Here is a 20,272-nt window from a genome sequence, read left to right as displayed (position 1 = left end):
CGTACCCTCTGCCATGCCCCTCATGGTGGTTTGCAGAGTACAGATATAGATATAGACTCGCTTTATTGACATGTATAACAGGGACAGTAAAACATGAAGAATAACCGGTACTCCAGCAGCAAATCAATGGCGCTGCTGCATGGAGGCAGATGTCAGCGTGGACCAGCGCTGTGCTGTCGATGCTGCTGTCTTCCTCTTTTACTGTCCCTATTAAAACATATCGACATATCGATGAGATGAATACTGCGCTAGACTAATTTGGGTCAACTCTGTCGAACGGGCACGTAAAATTCCGCTTTAAAAATAATTTTGTTCGTAACAGGAAACGAAGCGACCGTTTCCAGCGACACAATTTCCAGCTACGAAAGACGTGTTGAGCAGTACCGTATTTGTTTGAGCTAGCTCGAGCTGCCAGTTCCAACAACGAAATTGCAAATATCTGCTTAAACACCAGTAAAATGCGCCAGTTGACTATTAGAAGAGATATACAGGGTGTAACCTTTAAGTTGACAAACCAGAATAACTCGAAAAATAATCTTCACACGAAATAATGTGTAGCATCCAAAGTTGATTATTTTCGAGGGGTGCATCTGCTGGTGCTAAAATTAGTCCGCCACCCCAGCCCTCTGGGGGTGGGGCGGGAGGCAACTTAAAAATTTCAGGCCGGCCGGTGTGGCCGAGCGGTTCTAGGCGCTTCAGCCTGGAACCGCTTGACCACTACGTTCGCAGGTTCGAATCCTGCCTCGGGCATGGATGTGTGTGATGTCCTTAGGTTAGTTAGGTTTAAATATTTCTAAGTTCTAGGGGACTGATGACCTTAGGTGTTAAGTCCCATAGTGCTCAGAGCCATTTGAACCAGCCATTTTTAAAATTTCAAATGGGAACTCCCATTTTTTTATTACCGAATCAGATTTCACATAAAAACTACGTACATTTTTTCTTAAACATTTGTTTTGATCTGTAATTCAAGAAAATCGATGCTCATTTTTTCGCGGAAAATAGTTACGGATAAATAAAAAATACTTATTTGCTTCGTAAATTTTGAATCGCAAAAACCAAAACTCTCCCTCTCTCGCCATAGGGTGGGGTATGAGAAAGAGGAATTAGAGTTTTACAAATGTTGACTCAAATATTAATTTTTTCCGCAGTTTCGGATACGTTTTGTTTGTTTCGTGATAATGAGCCCACACAACTTTTAATTATGAAACAAATCATCTGACTAACTAACTAAGTAACCAAACATCACACTTATTAACGAGTGAACTCATTTACTAATAGAGTAAACAAAGTAAAAGACTAACCGAGGAAAAATGAGAACATGGATTTTCTTGAATTACAGCACCAATTACCAAGAATCAAAACAAATGTTTAAGACAAAATGTACGTAGTTTTTTATGTAGAATCTGATACTGCAATAAAAAATGGGGGTTCCCATTTGAAATTTTAAAGTTGCCGCCTGCACCAACCCCCAGGGAGCTGGGGTGACGGGCTAATTTTAGCACAAGCAGATGTCCCCCTCGAAAATAATCAACTTTGGATTCTACACATTTTTTCGTGTGAAGCTTATTTTTCGAGTTATACTGATTTGGTCAACTTAAAATTTACACCCTGTATATAGCCTTTGTTTCAGGCCGAGCTTCTCGATATTTTCGCAGAACTTATTATAGCCCAATTTCTTTAACTTCTAATTAGTAATTTACACACTACCAATAATTTATTAGGGGCAAATTACATCTAATGTTTATTATACATCCAACTGAAACCAGTCCAACTCCTGCATAGTGTTTGTAGTCAGTCTAGCAGAATGCGGGTGGGCTTTATCGTGGATGACTATCACCTCACGCAGTCTTCCTGATGATTGTTCTTGAACTGCCTCTACAAGGCGTCTCAGTTGTTGACAATAATTGTCAGCATCGAGGAACCAATTCGTAGTTGCCCACAGCGTTGCTGTTGCACCAAATGCATAACATTATCCTTTGTGGATGCGCGCAGCCCTTTGTACCGGTAGTTGCTGCTTTGTCCGAGCTCAATCATTCCTTTCTTTTCCTTATGTTAGCATAAAGACATCATTTCTCGCCACCAGTAACGATACGGGATAGGAATGGCAGGTGTTACTTACGAGCTAATTGCTGATGAGCAAGCAGAGACGCTTATATGGCCAAGCGCTGCTTTTTGTGATTTTGGCTTAGGGCATGCGGTACCCATACACCCGATTTTTGAACCTTACCGATTGCATGCAAATGTCGTACGATGGTGGAATGATCACAATTCATCATATTTGCCATTTGTCGAGAACACCGTCGTCGATCATTGTGGATTAATGAGTTTAAACGATCTTCATCAAACCCTAAAGGTCTTTCTGAACGTGGAGAGTCACTAATGTCAAAACGATCTCCGTAAAACGACAAAACCATTTTCTTGCCGTGCTCTGCTCAATGGAGTTATCTCCATACACGCCGCAAATGTTTCTGGTCGCCTCCGCTGCTGTCACCCCTCTACTAAATTGAAACAGAAGAATATGCCAGAAATGTTCCGATTTCTCCACTCGACACTTCATTTCCTAGCGTCCACAGTTCCACTCACAAGGGAACCTCCACATCGCACCCCCCTCAGATTTAGTTATAAGTTGGCGCAGTGGATAGGCCTTGAAAAAGTGAACACAGATCAATCGAGAAAACAGGAAGAAGTTGTGTGGAACTATGAAAAAACAAGCAAAATTTTCAAATTGAGTAGTCCATGCGCAAGATACGTAACATCAAGGACAATGTGAACTTACTAGCGCCGTGGTCCCGTGATTAGCGTGAGCAGCTGAGGAGCGAGAGGTCCTTGGTTCAAGTTTTCCCTCGAGTGAAAAGATTAGTTTCTTTATTTTCGCAAAGTTATGATCTGCCCGTTCGTTCATTGACGTCTCTGTTCACTGTAACAAGTTTAGTGTCTGTGTTTTGCAACCGCACCTGCCGGCCGGAGTGGCCGTGCGGTTCTAGGCGCTACAGTCTGGAGCCGAGCGACCGCTACGGTCGCAAGTTCGAATCCTGCCTAGGGCATGGATGTGTGTGATGTCCTTGGGTTAGTTGGGTTTAATTAGTTCTAAGTTCTAGGCGACTGATGACCTCAGAAGTTAAGTCGCATAGTGCTCAGAGCCATTTTGAACCAACCGCACCGCAAAACCGTGCGATTAGTAGAAGAAAGGACGTGCCTCTCCAATGGGAACCGAAAACATTTGATCGCAAGGTCATAGGTCAACCGATTCCTCCGCAGGAAAACACGTCTGATATATTCTATACGACACTGGTGACGGCATGTGCGTCACATGACAGGAATATGTTGTCTACCCACCTAACTTGTACACTTGGCGAATGGGTAAAAAGATTCTTCTACCTTGCCCGATTTAGGTTTTCTTGTCGATGTGATAATCACTCCCAAAAAAGTGATGGAAACATAAGAGTTTGTCACATAAACTGCAACAAATGAATGCAACAGTTTCACAGTCGCACAATTTTCCCTGTGCTCTGTCAAAACATATGTTTTTAACATTTTCAAATTTTTCCGTGTGTAGACCGTCAAATCCTGCATATGTCCAAGCAAATCTGAACATGTCCTGGAATTCTGGAGAGCGAAGTTGATTATGTGTGAGTGCCTGAACTTTGATAATTGACTCACGATCACGTAAACAATACTGATCTGTGTACTTGTGCAGCTTCGCAAAATCATAGAATCTTTTCACAAAGTATTTCACTTGCCGAAAACCAAACACATCTAACGGTTGCACAAGAGGTTTACAACCTGGAGGAATGGTAATCACGTCTACTCCCACACTAAAATTGCACAATGCCTGATCCTTCTGTCCTGTATAGCTGTCAAGGAGTAAGGCAAAATGTTTGTCCGCGTAAGGAGCACTCACACGTTCATTAAAGTCTTTCACTAGTCTTTTCTCTATTTTTCCTGACGCACTGCAATTCACAATGACATTCGGCGTTTGCGCAAGTACCGTATTCACCTATTGCTGAACTTGCGGTCCAAATACACCATTTTTTTCCTGCAAACATAAATAAAATGTAGGTAAAAGAAATCCTGCTTTGTTCAGAGCATATTGTGTGGTATAACTATGTGAAGTGGCATGCAGTTGGTCTACAGTATTTTCCGTGTCGCCTTCTCCAACTAACGATAACGTGCGGGTCGATTTCATTTCATAGTTAAAACCGGACTGATCTGTGTTGATAATATATGCGTCTTCATACTGTTGGAATCCTGACGTTAGTTTCTGTAACAAACGTCTTGGAACACTCTAAAAGTTCTTCCAGTTTATTCGCGTAGTTCTTGCTTACATATTTCGTAATCTTCCTGCTCGTAATTTTGAATTTCTTTTGAACGTGGCAAGCCAATGAGATGAAGCCTTGAAGACCAGGCCGATTTGTTTAGCGTAATGCAATCCCCAAATCTGTAGGTCTGTATAATGCACCGCACTTAATTCATTTCTGGCTTTAATGAATTGTCGGTATACATAGTTTTCTAGTTCACTGAACTTCTGTCTTCGGGTTCCACCTCGTTCCACGACTTCTTTTTCCTCCATCGCTTTAAATTTCTTAAATTTATTTGTTACTTCACTCCATAATCTATATTTGCGTCTTTTAATTCGAATGTCAGAAGCTTGAACGTGGTAGGGAAACTAGAAAATCTGAAAAGGGAAATGCAAAGGCTCAATCTAGATATAGTAGGGGTCAGTGAAGTGAAGTGGAAGGAAGACAAGGATTTATGGTCAGATGAGTATCGGGTAATATCAACAGCAGCTGAAAATGGTATAACAGGTGTAGGATTCGTTATGAATAAGAAGGTAGGGCAGAGGGTGTGTTACTGTGAACAGTTCAGTGACCGGGTTGTTCTAATCAGAATCGACAGCAGACCAACATCGACAACGATAGTTCAGGTATACATGCCGACGTCGCAAGCTGAAGATGAACAGATACAGAAAGTGTGTGAGAATATTGAAAGGGTAATGCAGTATGTAAAGGGGGACGAAAATCTAATAGTCATGGGCGACTGGAATGCAGTTGTAGGGGAAGGAGTAGAAGAAAAGGTTACAGGAGAATATGGGCTTGGGACAAAGAGGAGAAAGACTAATTGAGTTCCGTAACAAGTTTCAGCTAGTAATAGCGAATACCCTGTTCAAGAATCACAAGAGGAGGAGGTATACTTTGAAAAGGCCGGGAGATACGGGAAGATTTCAATTAGATTACATCATGGTCAGACAGAGATTCCGAAATCAGATACTGGATTGTAAGGCGTACCCAGGAGCAGATATAGACTCAGATCACAATATAGTAGTGATGAAGAGTAGGCTGAAGTTCAAGACATTAGTCAGGAAGAATCAATACGCAAAGAAGTGGGATACGGAAGTACTAAGGAATGACGAGACACGTTTGTAGTTCTCTAACGCTATAGATACAGCAATAAGGAATAGCGCAGTAGGCAGTACAGTTGAAGAGGAATGGACATCTCTAAAAAGGGCCATCACAGAAGTTGGGAAGGAAAACATAGGTACAAAGAAGGTAGCTGCGAAGAGACCATGGGTAACAGAAGAAATACTTCATTTGATTGATGAAAGGAGGAAGTACAAACATGTTACGGGAAAATCGGGAATACAGAAATACAAGTCGCTGAGGAATGAAATAAATAGGAAGTGCAGAGAAGCTAAGACAAAATGGCTGCAGGAAAAATGTGAAGACATCGAAAAAGATATGATTGTCGGAAGGACAGACTCAGCATACAGGAAAGTCAAAACAACCTTTGGTGACATTAAAAGCAACGGTGGTAACATTAAGAGTGCAACGCGAATTCCACTGTTAAATGCAGAGGAGAGAGCAGATAGGTGGAAAGAATACATTGAAAGCCTCTATGAGGGTGAAGATTTGTCTGATGTGATTGAAGAAGAATCAGAAGTCGATTTAGAAGAGATAGGGGATCCAGTATTAGAATCGGAATTTAAAAGAGCTTTGGAGGACTTACGGTGCAATAAGGCAGAAGGGATAGATAACATTCCATCAGAATTTCTAAAATAATTGGGGGAAGTGGCAACAAAACGACTATTCACGTTGGTGTGTAGAATATATGAGTCTGGCGATATACCATCTGACTTTCGGAAAAACATCATCCACACAATTCCGAAGACGGCAAGAGCTGACAAGTGCGAGAATTATCGCACAATCAGCTTAACAGCTCATGCGTCGAAGCTGCTTACAAGAATAATATACAGAAGAATGGAACAGAAAATTGAGAATGCGCTAGGTGACGATCAGTTTGGCTTTAGGAAAAGTAAAGGGACGAGAGAGGCAATTCTGACGTTACGGCTAATAATGGAAGCAAGGCTAAAGAAAAATCAAGACACTTTCATAGGATTTGTTGACCTGGAAACAGCGTTCGACAATATAAAATGGTGCAAGCTGTTCGAGATTCTGAAAAAAGTAGAGGTAAGCTATAGGGAGAGACGGGTCATATACAATATGTACAACAACCAAGAGGGAATAATAAGAGTGGACGATCAAGAACAAAATGCTCGTATTAAGAAGGGTGTAAGACAAAGCTGTAGCCTTTCGCCCCTACTCTTCAATCTGTACATCGATGATGCAATGATGGAAATAAAAGAAAGGTTCAGGAGTGGAATTAAAATACAAGGTGAAAGGATATCATTGATACGTTTCGCTGGTGACATTGCTATCCTGAGTGAAAGTAAAGAAGAATTAAATGATCTGCTGAACGGAATGAACAGTTTAATGAGTACACAGTATGGTTTGAGAGTAAATCGGAGAAAGACGAAGGTAATGAGAAGTAGTAGAAATGAGAATAGCGAGAAACTTAACATCAGGATTGATGGTCACGAAGTCAATGAAGTTAAGGAATTCTGCTACCTAGGCAGTAAAATAACCAATGACGGACGGAGCAAGGAGGACATCAAAAGCAGACTCGCTATAGCAAAAAAGGCATTTCTGGCCAAGAGAAGTCTACTAATATCAAATACCGGCCTTAATTTGAAGAAGAAATTTCTGAGGATGTACATCTGGAGTACAGCATTGTATGGTAGTGAAACATGGACTGCGGGAAAACCGGAACGGAAGAGAATCGAAGCATTTGAGATGTGGTGCTATAGACGAATGTTGAAAATTAGGTGGACTGATAAGGTAAGGAATGAGGAGGTTCTATGCAGAATCGGAGAGGAAAGGAATATGTGGAAAACACTGATAAGGAGAAGTGACAGGATGATAGGACATCTGCTAAGACATGAGGGAATGACTTCCATGGTACTAGAGGGAGCTGTAGAGGGCAAAAACTGTAGAGGAAGACAGAGATTGGAATACACCAAGCAAATAATTGAGGACGTAGGTTGCAAGTGTTACTCTGAGATGAAGAGGTTAGCACAGGAAAGGAATTCGTGGCGGGCCGCATCAAACCAGTCAGTAGACTGATGACTAAAAAAAAAAACTTGGTTTGGACAGTAGCCTGTATTGGAGCATTTCCTTCATGTAACCCAAAGAAATACCATCAGATTGAAGTCGCAGTATTTCCTCTTCGTGTTCTTCGTACGGATCGTCAACAATCTCATCATCTGGCACATACAGCCCCGCAGCAATCAGCAAGGTATCGTCATCACCACACGTACTGTTTATCAACAAATGTAGGAAATAATCATACAAATGTTCGACAGTCGTTCGATCCCTTAAGGAACTTTCCGATTCGTTACAGGTGGGAAAATATTCATTGACCTTGTTATTGAAGTCGCGAGCTATATTTGCTGGATTCATATTGCCCACGGAATACATTTCACGTATTTAATGCACTTTCATCCAAAGTAGCGAACAGTCAACTGCCAGCCAGGGAGCCTCGTTAGCAGGAATACTCTCTCTCCCGTGCGCTGTAGTCGACTGACGTAGCCGGCACGGTAGCTCAGCGTGCTCCGTCAGAGGGTTAGCTACCCTCTGTAATAATAATAATAATAAACTGAGCGAACGGATCAACAAAGAACCTGAACGGGTGCCAACGGACGTCCGCCCCGAACGAATTCAACGAACAATATAGAACAAAATGTAAAAAAAAAAGCCGGCAAGGTAGCTCAGGGTGTTCGGTCAGAGGGTTTAACTGCCCTCTGTATTAAAAAACTGAGTTAACCGATTAATAACGAACTTACACGGATGTCATGCGACGTCCGCCCCGAGCAGATACAACGAACAAAAGCGAACAAAATGAGATTATTAAAAAAAATGATGTCGTGTGTTTCGATGTTTGTTTAGGTGTAGCGTCCCCATACTACGGCGGAGTTACCTCGCATCGGACGGACAGATAATAATCGTCTGGAAATAAAAAAAATTAAACTTAACACTCGAGCGAACACTTGAACCAAGGACCTCTCGTTCCCCAGCTGCTCTCGCTAACCACGGGACCACGGCGCTCCTCAGCCCACCTTATCCTTGATGTTGCCTGTCTTGCGCATGCACTACTCAGTTTGTATAATTTGCTTGTTTTTTTCATAGTTCCACACAACTTCTTCCTGTTTTCCCGATTGATCTGTGTTTAGTTTTTCAAGGTCTATCCACTGTGCCAACTTATAACTAAATCTGAGGGTGGTGCGATGGGGAGGTTCCCTTGTCAGTATCTCCAAAAGACAAACGACAAAATGTAAACATAACTAGCTGCGGTGAAATACAAATAAAAACTGACTATCGATAAAGAAACTGTTTCACCCGCAATGTTGCTGTTGTGGTCTTCAGTCCTGAGACTGGTTTGATGCAGCTCTCCATGCTACTCTATTCTGTGCAAGCTTCTTCATCTCCCAGTAGGTACTGCAGCCTACATCCCTCTGAATCTGCCTAGTGTATTCATCTCTTGGTCTCCCTCTACGATTTTTACCCTCCACGCTGCCCTCCAATGCTAACTTTGTGATCCCTTGATGCCTCAGAACATGTCCTACCAACCGGTCCCTTCTTCTTGTCAAGTTGTGCCACAAACTCCTCCCCAATTCTATTCAATACCTCCTCATTAGTTATGTGATCTATCCATCTAATCTTCAGAATTTTTCTGTAGCACCACATTTCGAAAGCTTCTATTCTCTTCTTGTCTAAATTATTTATCGTCGATGTTTCACTTCCATACATGGCTACACTCCATGCAAATACTTTCAGAAACGACTTCCTGACACTTAAATCAATACTCGATGTTAACAAATTTCTCTTCTTCAGCAACGCTTTCCTTGCCACTGCCAGTCTACAGTTTATATCCTCTCTAGTTCGACCATCTTCAGTTATTTTGCTCCCCAAATAGCAAAACTCCTTTACTTCTTTAAATGTCTCATTTCCTAATCTAATTCCCTCAGCATCACCCGACTTTATTCGACTACATTCCATTATCCTCGTTTTGCTTTTGTTGATGTTTATCTTATATCCTCCTTTCAAGACAGTGTCCATTCCGTTCAACTGCTCTTCCAAGTCCTTTGCTGTCTCTGACAGAATTACAGTGTCATCGGCGAACCTCAAAGTTTTTATTTCTTCGCCATGGATTTTAATGCCTACTCCGAATTTTTCTTTTGTTTACTTTACTGCTTGCTGAATATACAGATTGAATAACATCGGGGAGAGGCTACAAACCTGTCTCACTCCCTTCCCAACCACTGCTTCCCTTTCATGTCCCTCGACTCTTATAACTGCCATCTGGTTTCTGTACAAATTGTAAATAGCCTTCCGCTCCCTGTATTTTACCCCTGCCACCTTTAGAATTTGAAAGAGAGTATTCCAGTCGACATTGTCAAAAGCTTTCTCTAAGTCTACAAATGCTAGAAACTAATGTTTGCCTTTCCTTAATCTTTCTTCTAAGATAACGCGTAAGGTCAGTATTGCCTCACGTGTTCCAACATTTCTACGGAATCCAAACTGATCTTCCCCGAGGTCGACTTCTACCAGTTTTTCCATTCGTCTATAAAGAATTCGCATTAGTATTTTGCAGCTGTGACTTATTAAAGTGATAGTTCGGTAATTTTCACATCTGTCAACAGCTGCTTTCTTTGGGATTGGAATTATTATATTCTTCTTGAAGTCTGAGGGTATTTCGCCTGTCTCATACATCTTGCTCACCAGATGGTAGAGTTTTGTCATGACTGGCTCCCCCAAGGTCGTCAGTGGTTCTAGTGGAATGTTGTCTACTCCCGGGGCCTTGTTTCGACTCAGGTCTTTCAGCGCTCAAGTAAACATAACTAGCAGCGGTGAACTACACATAAAAACTGACAATCGATAGACAAACTGTTTCACTAGGACTCCCAACACGCAAAACAAAAACGATACGGACTTAAGCACCAGCCTCAGAAAAGGTACAGAGTCATAGCCGATTCCTCAATAACCACTGAGGTGACGTTTAAGGAGAAAGTGAAAAAATGTTGGGTGTGAGTGCGACTCAATGGATGGCGAGGCTGCTATTAACCGGCCGCTGCACGCCAATTACAGGCTCCGGAAGCGGGGCCCGGGCGTGCGGTGCGGCTGTGTGCCCGCGAGGCGAGCCAGGGAGACAGCCGGCGGGAGCGACCGGGTCATGGCTGGCACATATCGCCGTAATTCCGCCACCGTCCCTAACAATAATTGGGAACAATTGGCAGCGATCCGGAGCCCAGCCTGACCCTGGGACCTCGCTTCCGACGGCAATCCGTCCGCCGTTGGCCGCCACTCGCCGCCGACACTCACACCGCGCGATCCGCCGCAGCGCGCCGGCAGGTAAGCGGGAGAGAAGTTAGGCTCTGCGGGCGCTCCGCCATGTGATAACTACGTATACCCATCACAGCTCTACAACGTACAGTAACGATTAGTCATCTTTCCCTGGAATAGTGCTCTTTACTTTTCAACCGCAGATGACATTTTACTTAAATCGATTACGTAAACATCGTGCAGATCGTTGTGAACCTTGTAGTGCTGTGGCATCATCGACAAATAAGTGCGAATACTTTGATACATTTTTGCGTGCCATCAATTGAATATCTTTCTTAATAAACATGATCAAATCTATAGATTCGTCAAAATCTTTTCTCACACATCATGTTTCTATGACATCATATTTTAGACTATAAAAATTTCAATACCAATTTGCCGCTTTTTCCTGTTGGTATTTAGAACTGTTCTTCTCTAACGCAACATTTCTAGTGTTCTGCAGCGTCTACAGCGGACATGATAACCTGATGTCTCTCAGTATATCACTTTGTTTTTTATGCACGTTAGATTAGATTAGATTAGTACTTGTTCCATAGATCATGAACACGACACTTCGTAATGATGTGGAACGTGTCAGGTTAATAAAAGGTGTCTATACAAGATATTACATTAGACAAAATATTATATGACACACAATATTTTTAATTTTTTTTTGGGGGGGTGGGGGTGGGGGGGAAATTACCCACTTACTATATCCAAAAATTCATCTAATGAGTAGAAGGAGTTGTCATTAAGAAATTCTTTTAATTTCCTTTTAAATGCTAATATGGCTATCTGTCAGACTTTTGATGCTATTAAGTAAGTGACCAAAGACTTTTGTGGCAGCATAATACACTAGTCTTGACACCAGGTGCTTTGTTTTATATATATATATATATATGTGTGTGTGTGTGTGTGTGATGAATAGTTTATTCTACTGCAGAGCATAAAGGACAATTTTGTCATCTATAAAAAGTGAGTAAGGAATTATATCCATTTATTCAATGACATAAACAATCAATCAATCTCTTTATTCATCTGTTAACAATATACATTGTATGGATGTAGTCAATTACAATATCGTTTCTTATCTTTAATTTGTTTCAAAAACTTGGATAATAAATACAAATATTTTATATCAGTATATATAAATAATATTACTTTTCCGTATTCAGATATTCTTCAGTGCTACGAAAACTATGTAAAAATTGTTTACGATCTATCTTGAATTTATGAAACTCTTTAATTTTTTTTGTTGTAGAAGGCAATGCACTAAAAAGTATTTTGGGCTGGTAGTTTATACTTTTTTGGTAGAGTGCTCCTTTGTGGGTGTGTCTGTGAAAATCATCCATGTTCCTTGTTTCATGGCTATGAACCTGATTATTTAATATTGAAAATTCCTGGTGTGTTTTCAGATAGCATACACATTCATAGATGTATAAGCCAGGAAGAGTCATTATTTTAAATTCTTTAAATATTTCCCTGCATGACACTCTGCAGGGAGCCACTTACATTATTCTAATAGCCCTTTTTTGAAGTTTGAAAGCTTGTTTTGCTGTACCTGTACTTCCCCAGAAGATCACACCATATCTAAGCAAACTGTTCATGTAAGCATAGTAGGCACACAGCAATGATTCAGTGTTGCAGCATTCCTGAAGCATTCTTAGCACATAAAAGCATTTACTTAATTTTTTACTCAAAACTTCTAGATTCTTTTCCCATCTCAAGTGCTCATCCACCCATATACCGAGGAATTTTGTGTTTGGAGCTTGTGCAGCTATAAGATATCATATTAGCCTGTCTGATTTAGACACTGATGAATGTTGTAAATGTAGTGTTAATGAAGAACAGATCTAACTCCAACAACAAAAAGTGACAAACTGATACTGAAATTTTTATAACCTAAAATATAATCTCATAGAAACAATATGGACGAGGAAAAGTCTTGGATGCATTTACAGCCTTGATCGTTTTCAATTTATAAATGTAGTTCTTCTCAAGAATGATTTATTCTACTTCAGTTCAGAAAGAAAATAGCTCTGTCATGTCTCAACAGTGAATACAGAATTAGCTGTGCCTATTCAACCAGGGTTTCATGACTGCTGTAGACTTTTCAGAATGTGTCTATATAAACAATCTCAGCAGATAAAACGTAGAATATATTTACTGCAATGGAGTGACGCTGAGAAACACACAAACACCCACCCACCCACCCACGCACCCACCCACCCACACACACACACACACACACACACACACACACACACACACACACACACACACGAACACACACACACACACACACACACACACACACACACACACACACACACACACACACATCTTGTTTAGATCAAACCATAATTTTTCTTTGGCGCGCCACTGATATACATGATACATTTTAATTGTATAAGCTCAGAAATTTCTTTCCTCACATGCACACCTCTAAGTCAGAGCAGTTAGTTTAGTTTAAACAAACATTTGGAAAAGCTTGTATCTTAGCTTTTGCTTCAAATGTTTGTCTTCAGTCTGATAGTCCTCTCTTCTTGCATACCATTGTTAGTCTGCATACAGACACTGGTACCTTTTTCATATAGTTAACAATAAAATAGATGGAACTACATAAACCCCTGCCACATTTTCCACATTGTATTAGTATTTACTGTTGCATATAAATATGTATACCATCACAGTTGAATTACAACAATTACTCTGTTTTATGGAATTTTTGATGTTAACAGTAGTATATTAACTATTTTGTAAATAGCTTACTGCACAGTGAAGAGTCATGTTAACAAAATGTTCAACATTGCAATAAGTTAGTAGCAGTGGTGAAATGTAACTCATCAACTGTGTATTCACCTCTAGTTAATGAGGCTATAGACTATCCAGTGCATCCATTGTGTTGTGTATGCTTGTCTTTACTCATTTCACTGTATGTTATGATCAAGGGGTTTGCATTATAGTAGTAATCTACAAAAATGTAGTTGTTTACATTGTTGTTTTATATTAAAGAACCCATTATCAAATTCATTTATATTTTGAATTTCATTGCAACAGGTAAGCCACTCTATCCTTGTGTACTAATTACTTCCATAAAACAATTTCAGTGCCTGCGTGGGCTATGGCAACTCTGTTGGAAATATTTCCACTATGGAGATTGGATTGCTTACTATTTTTAGTGGCAACAGTAAGTGTACTCTATGCTTATATGATGTGGAAATACAGGCACTGGCAACTACAAGATGTGCCTTTTGTGAAACCAGTATTATTCTTCGGAAATATTGGTGATTATATCACAAGAAAGAAAGCCCTTAGCTCTGTGTATCAAGATTTGTACATGTAAGTAGGAGAAGAAAAACTGTAGTACCATAATACGAAAGTATTGCAGAAATTAATAGATACTAATTTCAAGAAGTTACATTATGAAGAAATGGAAACGTTTTTATGTGGAAAGAAAATAGCTGCTACATTAATATAATATTGTTTTCTTCTATTGATGTGATTCACCAAGCTCCTTTTTAATACTGTCATTAAAAGTAAAAATGGAACAATTTCTTCCCAGTAAACTACATTTGAACATCAAATTTCAGCTCAATTTTTCTGTTGAACATAACGGTCTTTACAGGAAGCTGGAAGACCATCCGTATGGCGGCTTTTACAAGTGTCATCAACCAGCAATTTTATTGCGAGATCTGGAGCTAATAAAGACAGTTCTAGTTAAGGAATTCCACAATTTTAGTGACAATGAATTCCAAGTGAATGAAGAAGTTGACCCAGTAGTTGGAAAAAGTCCATCTGCACAGCATGAGGAAAGGTATGCCATGATATCATGTGCTCTTATATCTCTCTTGCTTCAGTGTTCCAATAACAGTGTTGTCAGATTTGTGTACTTGTGTAGTGGTCGTGGTGAACATGAAAAAAGTGAGGGAAACATATGAGCAATGATATGATATGGAGAATGCACATAAATATGAACATGGCATCAGGAGGAAGCTTACTACAAAGCAGGCAGGGACTTAGCATACTGCACATAATCCTGCATGTGACGAGATGGGAGAGGGAAGAGTAGATTGCAGGATGGATTTATTTTATTTATTTATCATGTAGGTCCAAAAGAACTAATGATAAAATGTTGAGATTTTTATACAAAGATCTATAAAATGAACATCAAATAGTGAGCTTTATGAAACTTTTGGTGTAGGACTGGTGGCAGGAAATGGCTTGAAGATAGGACTAAACTGTCTAGGTTTTGGAGAGAGGTTCTTTATTCAGGTGCAAAGGTTCTGTATAAGGTCCCATGTGACATAAAACAAGAAACTGAGAATCACTACAAATTTAAAAGAAAGTCTATGATTGTGTCATAATAAATCAACAGTGTTGTAGAGTAAGTACAAACATTCACAAATGACGTTTTGTGTTGCATTTTAGAAGCTTTCTAACATACATCTATCATACTAAATTTGGGCACAGAGATCTGAAGATGGTCATAACCATCTGAAACAGTCAATCATCTATTGTAAAACTGTATCAAAGTCTGAAACAAGAAACTTTTTAACAGTTCCTGAATTGTTGCTATCCTCCACAAAGATAATGCCACAATTACAAAAAGTTAAGAACATTTTTTATTAGCCTTTTCCCCTAAATTTTATTTTTTATTAATATTCAAGAGCTAAAGACCCTTGTTAGCTGCACAATGAATAGTAAGAGTCATTGTCAACACACCTTCTTTTTTTGCAATTGTAGCTAAGTATTATCCTGTGACAAATATTTTCTAGCTCTGAAGTATCTGATAAGTGTAATTTAAAATATACACCTACATTTAGTTATGCACTGCAAGCCACTGTATGATGTGTCACATAGTGTACAGAGGGTACCAAAATAATTTGACCCCTCTTCTCATTCAATATGATTATGCTACATGGGAAGAAAGGCTGTCGACACACCTATGCAAGATTCTGAATTTCTCTGATCTTACTACTATGGTCATTACTTGGGATATACTGGTATGTTGGAGAAGGTAATACTTTTCTTGACTCATTCTGAAATTTGAGCTCTCAGAAATTTGTGAATGAGATTCTACCTAATGTACAGCATTGTTCTTGCAACAGAGTCCTCATCTGGCTCACTTGCATATAAAAATAACACCAACATATATTTACAAATCATTCATGTACTGTAAGTTTTGGATACATATAAACTAAGCAAGAATGTTTCTGCTAATGTACTTTAAATGCAAAGCCTCAAATTTTTTGATATTAAAATCAGCACTTTTCTCTCTTTGCAGATGGAAAGTCACAAGAAATCTCTTGACTCCAGCAATGACAGTAGCAAAAATTCGACCAATATTCCCTCTGATGATGGAAGTTACCAAGGAGGCCTTGGTATACTTAGAAAAATTGCCAGAAGCCAGGAGTCAAGGTTTGTTATACATATACACTGAGGTGGCAAAAAATCATGGGTTAGCAATATGCATGTATACAGATTGCGATAGTATAACATAGAAAAGGTATACAAGGGCAGTGCATTGGCAGAACTGTCATTTTTACTCAGGTAATTCATTTGAAAAGGTTTCCAATGTGTTTATGGCTGCATGTCAGGAATTAACAGACTTTGAATGCATAATGGTGGTTGGAGCTAGATGCTTAGGACATGCCATTTTGAAAATTATTAGAGAATTCAATAGTTTGCTACCCACAGTGTCAAGAGTATGCGAAGAAATCACATTTCAGGTATTATCTCTCACAATGGACAACACAGTGGCTGACGGCCTTCTGTAACAACCAAGAGCAGTTATGTTTGCATAGAGCTGGCAGTGCTAACAGACAAGCAACACTATATGAAATAACTGCAAAAATTAATGTGGAACACTTGACAACCATATCCATTAGGGCAGTGTGGTGAAATTTGGCATTAATGAGACATGGTAGCAGGTGACCATCATGACTGCCCTTGCTAAGAGCACATCACCTGCATCACCTATCTTGGACTTGTGACCATATTGATTGGACCCTAGGTGACTGGGAAACCATGGCCTAATCAGGTGAGTCCCTATTTCTGTTGGTAAGAGCAGATGCTAGTGTTCAATGTGGCATGGAGCCTGTGAAGCAATGGACCCTAGTCATCAACAAGACACTGCACAAGCTGGTGGTGGCTCCATAATGATGTGGGCTGTGTTTAGATTGAATGGGCTGGGTCCTGCGGATGTTCTGCTGCATGGAGATAGTTTTCAGCCATTCATGGATGTCATGTTCCCAGACAATGATGGAATTTTAATTGATGACAAAGCACCATTTCACTAAGCCATAAGTGTTCATAGATGGTTTGAAGAACATTCTGGGCAATATGAGTGAATGGTTTGGCCACCCATATCGCCTAACATGAATCTCATAAAACGTTTATGGGACATAATTGAGAGGCCAGTTTGTGCACAAAATCTTGCACTGGCAACATTTTCACAATTATGGACGGCTATAGAGGCATCATGGCACAATATTACTGCAGGAGACTTCCAACAACTTGTTGAGGCCATGCCATGTCGAGTTGCTGCACTACTCCAAGAACATTAGGTGGTATCTCATGACTTTTGTCACCTCAGTGTATTAAATACATTAAATATTAAATAGTTGCAGACTGGTTGCATGTATAATAGATGACTTTTATCTTTTATGCCATTAAGTACTGCAGTACATTTAATTATTGTTATCATTTGAGAATTAGGCATTTAATAAGCACATAAACAAATTTGTGATCACTGTAACTTACTTCCCAAATTTACTTCATCAGAGTGAAGACACTCAAACAAACACACACACACACACACACACACACACACACACACACACACACACACACACATGCTTTCTTCACTTGTTTACTGTTGTATAAGTTTCCAGCAACATTGGATGTAAACCCTCATTTTTGTTTAATTATACACTTCATGATACATCATGTTCTCTGGATGGCATGATAAAGGAGAGCCTTTGGGGCTACTGAGTGACTTGAAGTAGTCATCTATCACTAGAACTAACTGGAATTCACAAACTTTTTCTGAATGTTACATTACTAACGTAAGTTTGCTATGCTCCACACAAACATAGAAAAACCATAAATGAAACCTCTCACATAACTGATAAAAAAGCTGTTACATTGAAATTGGTAGTATTTCTTCATAGTACTGGTATTTGCTTTCTGTTCTCTTAAGATGCTTGACAGACACTTACACGACTACACTGATAACTATCCAAGAAAAAGCATTCTATTCACTGTAGCAAAAGAGGTAATTTACATTGGGCATCATTATTTATTAACAGGAATCCTCAATTCCTAATATGATGTACTGGTAAACAAGTAATTTGTATTGGGAGCTACTTCTTTTTTTATTTGATAAAATTTGAAAGACTGCTAGACACTTAAGTGTGATTTGCAGAGTATCCATGTAGATGTAGACTTACATATGAGTTTACATAACTCTGTTTCGAACTGAAGGATGGATAAATGTATACAGAGAGCAAGGCCTTGTATCACAGATGTGAAAGTCACAGAATAAATTCATTATTTCTTTCATCAGCATTACCACAGCAGGACTAATAGCAAGAAAGAAATATCAAAATTGAATTTCTAAATTCACATATCTATTAATAGAATATACAATTCAGCTGGAAAAAAACAATTAAATAAACCTGCAAGAGGAAGAAGAAAATATAAAAGGAAGACTTGAACAAATAAAACATAATGGATGAATAAAATAAAACTAAAAATACTATATCAAACAAACAATATAGAAAGAGAGGATTCAGTGAGAATGGTGTAAAGACAAATGAAAATGGAAAAGAAGAAAGAATTTATGAAATCAGAAGAGAGTAACAATATGATATTATATTACAAGTTAAATTAAAGGCAATGACAAGTTACTTTTTACACCAAACACAAAAGGATAAGTTGTGAAAATGTGATAAAAATTGGAGAAAGACAAATTAATGAATCTCTTAAAATAAAATAATAAATGAAGCATCATTATTTAAGGACTATTAACTTTACTTTTTGATGTGGCAAGGACTTAACTTAGCATTGTTTCAATGGGTGCAGAAAATGAAATTCATATGTAGCTAGGAGCTTCATTGATCATAGTGTATTTGCTGGCACTAATTCTCAAAGTGAATGATTTCACCAGATGAACTGAATGAAATGTGTTCCTCACCATCTTGTTACTGTCATTACCCTTCCTTTATTACTTCTTATTGTCCTCACCCTAATGGCCCAGTACTTAATGTCTTTGGTTAGTAATCTCTGTGCATACAAAACTATGACAAAAGAAGGAAGTAATTAAGGTTCAAGAAGCCATTGGAGACACAGCAAAATCAGAGCTGAAAAGGCCAGCTTGTTGATGAAACAATTAGGTAGAAGAATGTAAATGTTAAGATGGGAAATCAGTGGTATAAGCTAGTGAGGTAAAATTCAACCAGACACCCAAAGAAACAAATCCGTGAAAGATGAGAAGATACTTAAAACAAATGAAACAAGAAAGTCAGTAAAATAATGTTGTCATATAACTGAGGGTACAAACACAAAAACTGAAAGCAACTTCCCTGAAGAAAAGCATGAAATTGTTAGACAATGAAATGAAAATGTGAAGACTCCCAGAGTGACAACAAAAATGCTACTTAGCTGACAGGAGTATATCAAACAATTGCTTCATGTAAAAGAGGAGTCTGATAACATTATTATAAAAGACCAGCAGGTTGGCATAAAAGAACTATATGATCCAGTTACTCATTCTGTTAGACAGAACACTGAGTCTAGTGAAAATGATCAGCAGATTTTTTTTAGTTTTCTTTGGAGCCACTGAACTATGCAGGGCCTAGGGATATTAAAGTCTCAGATTACTTGATATGGTCCCAAAAAAGCTATGGAATGATTGAAAAAATCAGATTGCCACGAAATAAATAATTATATTCATTTATTTACACTGATGAAGCAGATTTTAAAGTTCAGAATATACTTTTAATTCTATATTCAACCTAAAAGCTGTCAAACTCTACATCAGTTACTTGGTGTTATGCATGACAAACTACAAGAAAAAAGAATAACTGGTCAGTATTCACCATCAGGACACAAAGTTCTAAGTGCTGCTAATAGATACATATAAATACAGAATAGAAACTACCATAGTTTCAGAGCTTTTTATTCCTTCCTCAGGGAGGAATGAGGAATCAGTTGGGGAAAACTTTAACTGTGAAGATCATAAAGTTCTATGAAGAAAATTGAATTCTTATGGCACTAACAGCATCCCTTTTGTATAGATGGAATGTTAACTCCATAACAGCAAGCAGATGATGTATGACAGACTATGTAACAACAATGTAGGGAAAGATATATTGCTACTTACCATGAAGATGATATCTTAAGTTGCAGACAGGCACAGTTAAAAGGCACTTACGCATAAGCTTTTGCCCACAGCTTTCATCAGAAAAAGAGAAATACACACCATTCATTCACATAAGCAAGCACACATAACGCACACAGGACCGCCAACTTCAGCAGCTCGGCCAAGAATGCAG

The 20,272-nt window shown here is 39.0% G+C and overlaps 1 protein-coding gene across 1 annotated transcript in view; it reads left to right on the top strand.

Moving 5' to 3' along the window:
- Positions 1-10,699: 10,699 nt before the first annotated feature.
- Positions 10,700-20,272, top strand: part of LOC126416558 (probable cytochrome P450 6a13) — an 83,541-nt gene continuing 73,968 nt past the window's right edge. The window contains exons 1-4 of the mRNA XM_050084303.1: positions 10,700-10,742; positions 13,823-14,054; positions 14,341-14,529; positions 16,000-16,133. Coding sequence (XP_049940260.1) covers positions 13,837-14,054; positions 14,341-14,529; positions 16,000-16,133 — 541 coding nt within the window. The 5' untranslated portion in view covers positions 10,700-10,742; positions 13,823-13,836. The remainder of the gene's footprint in view (positions 10,743-13,822; positions 14,055-14,340; positions 14,530-15,999; positions 16,134-20,272) is intronic.

Source organism: Schistocerca serialis, chromosome 8 (genome assembly GCF_023864345.2).
Source record: "Schistocerca serialis cubense isolate TAMUIC-IGC-003099 chromosome 8, iqSchSeri2.2, whole genome shotgun sequence".
Lineage (NCBI taxonomy): Eukaryota > Metazoa > Arthropoda > Insecta > Orthoptera > Acrididae > Schistocerca > Schistocerca serialis.
This window is presented reverse-complemented; position numbering and strand designations above follow the sequence as displayed.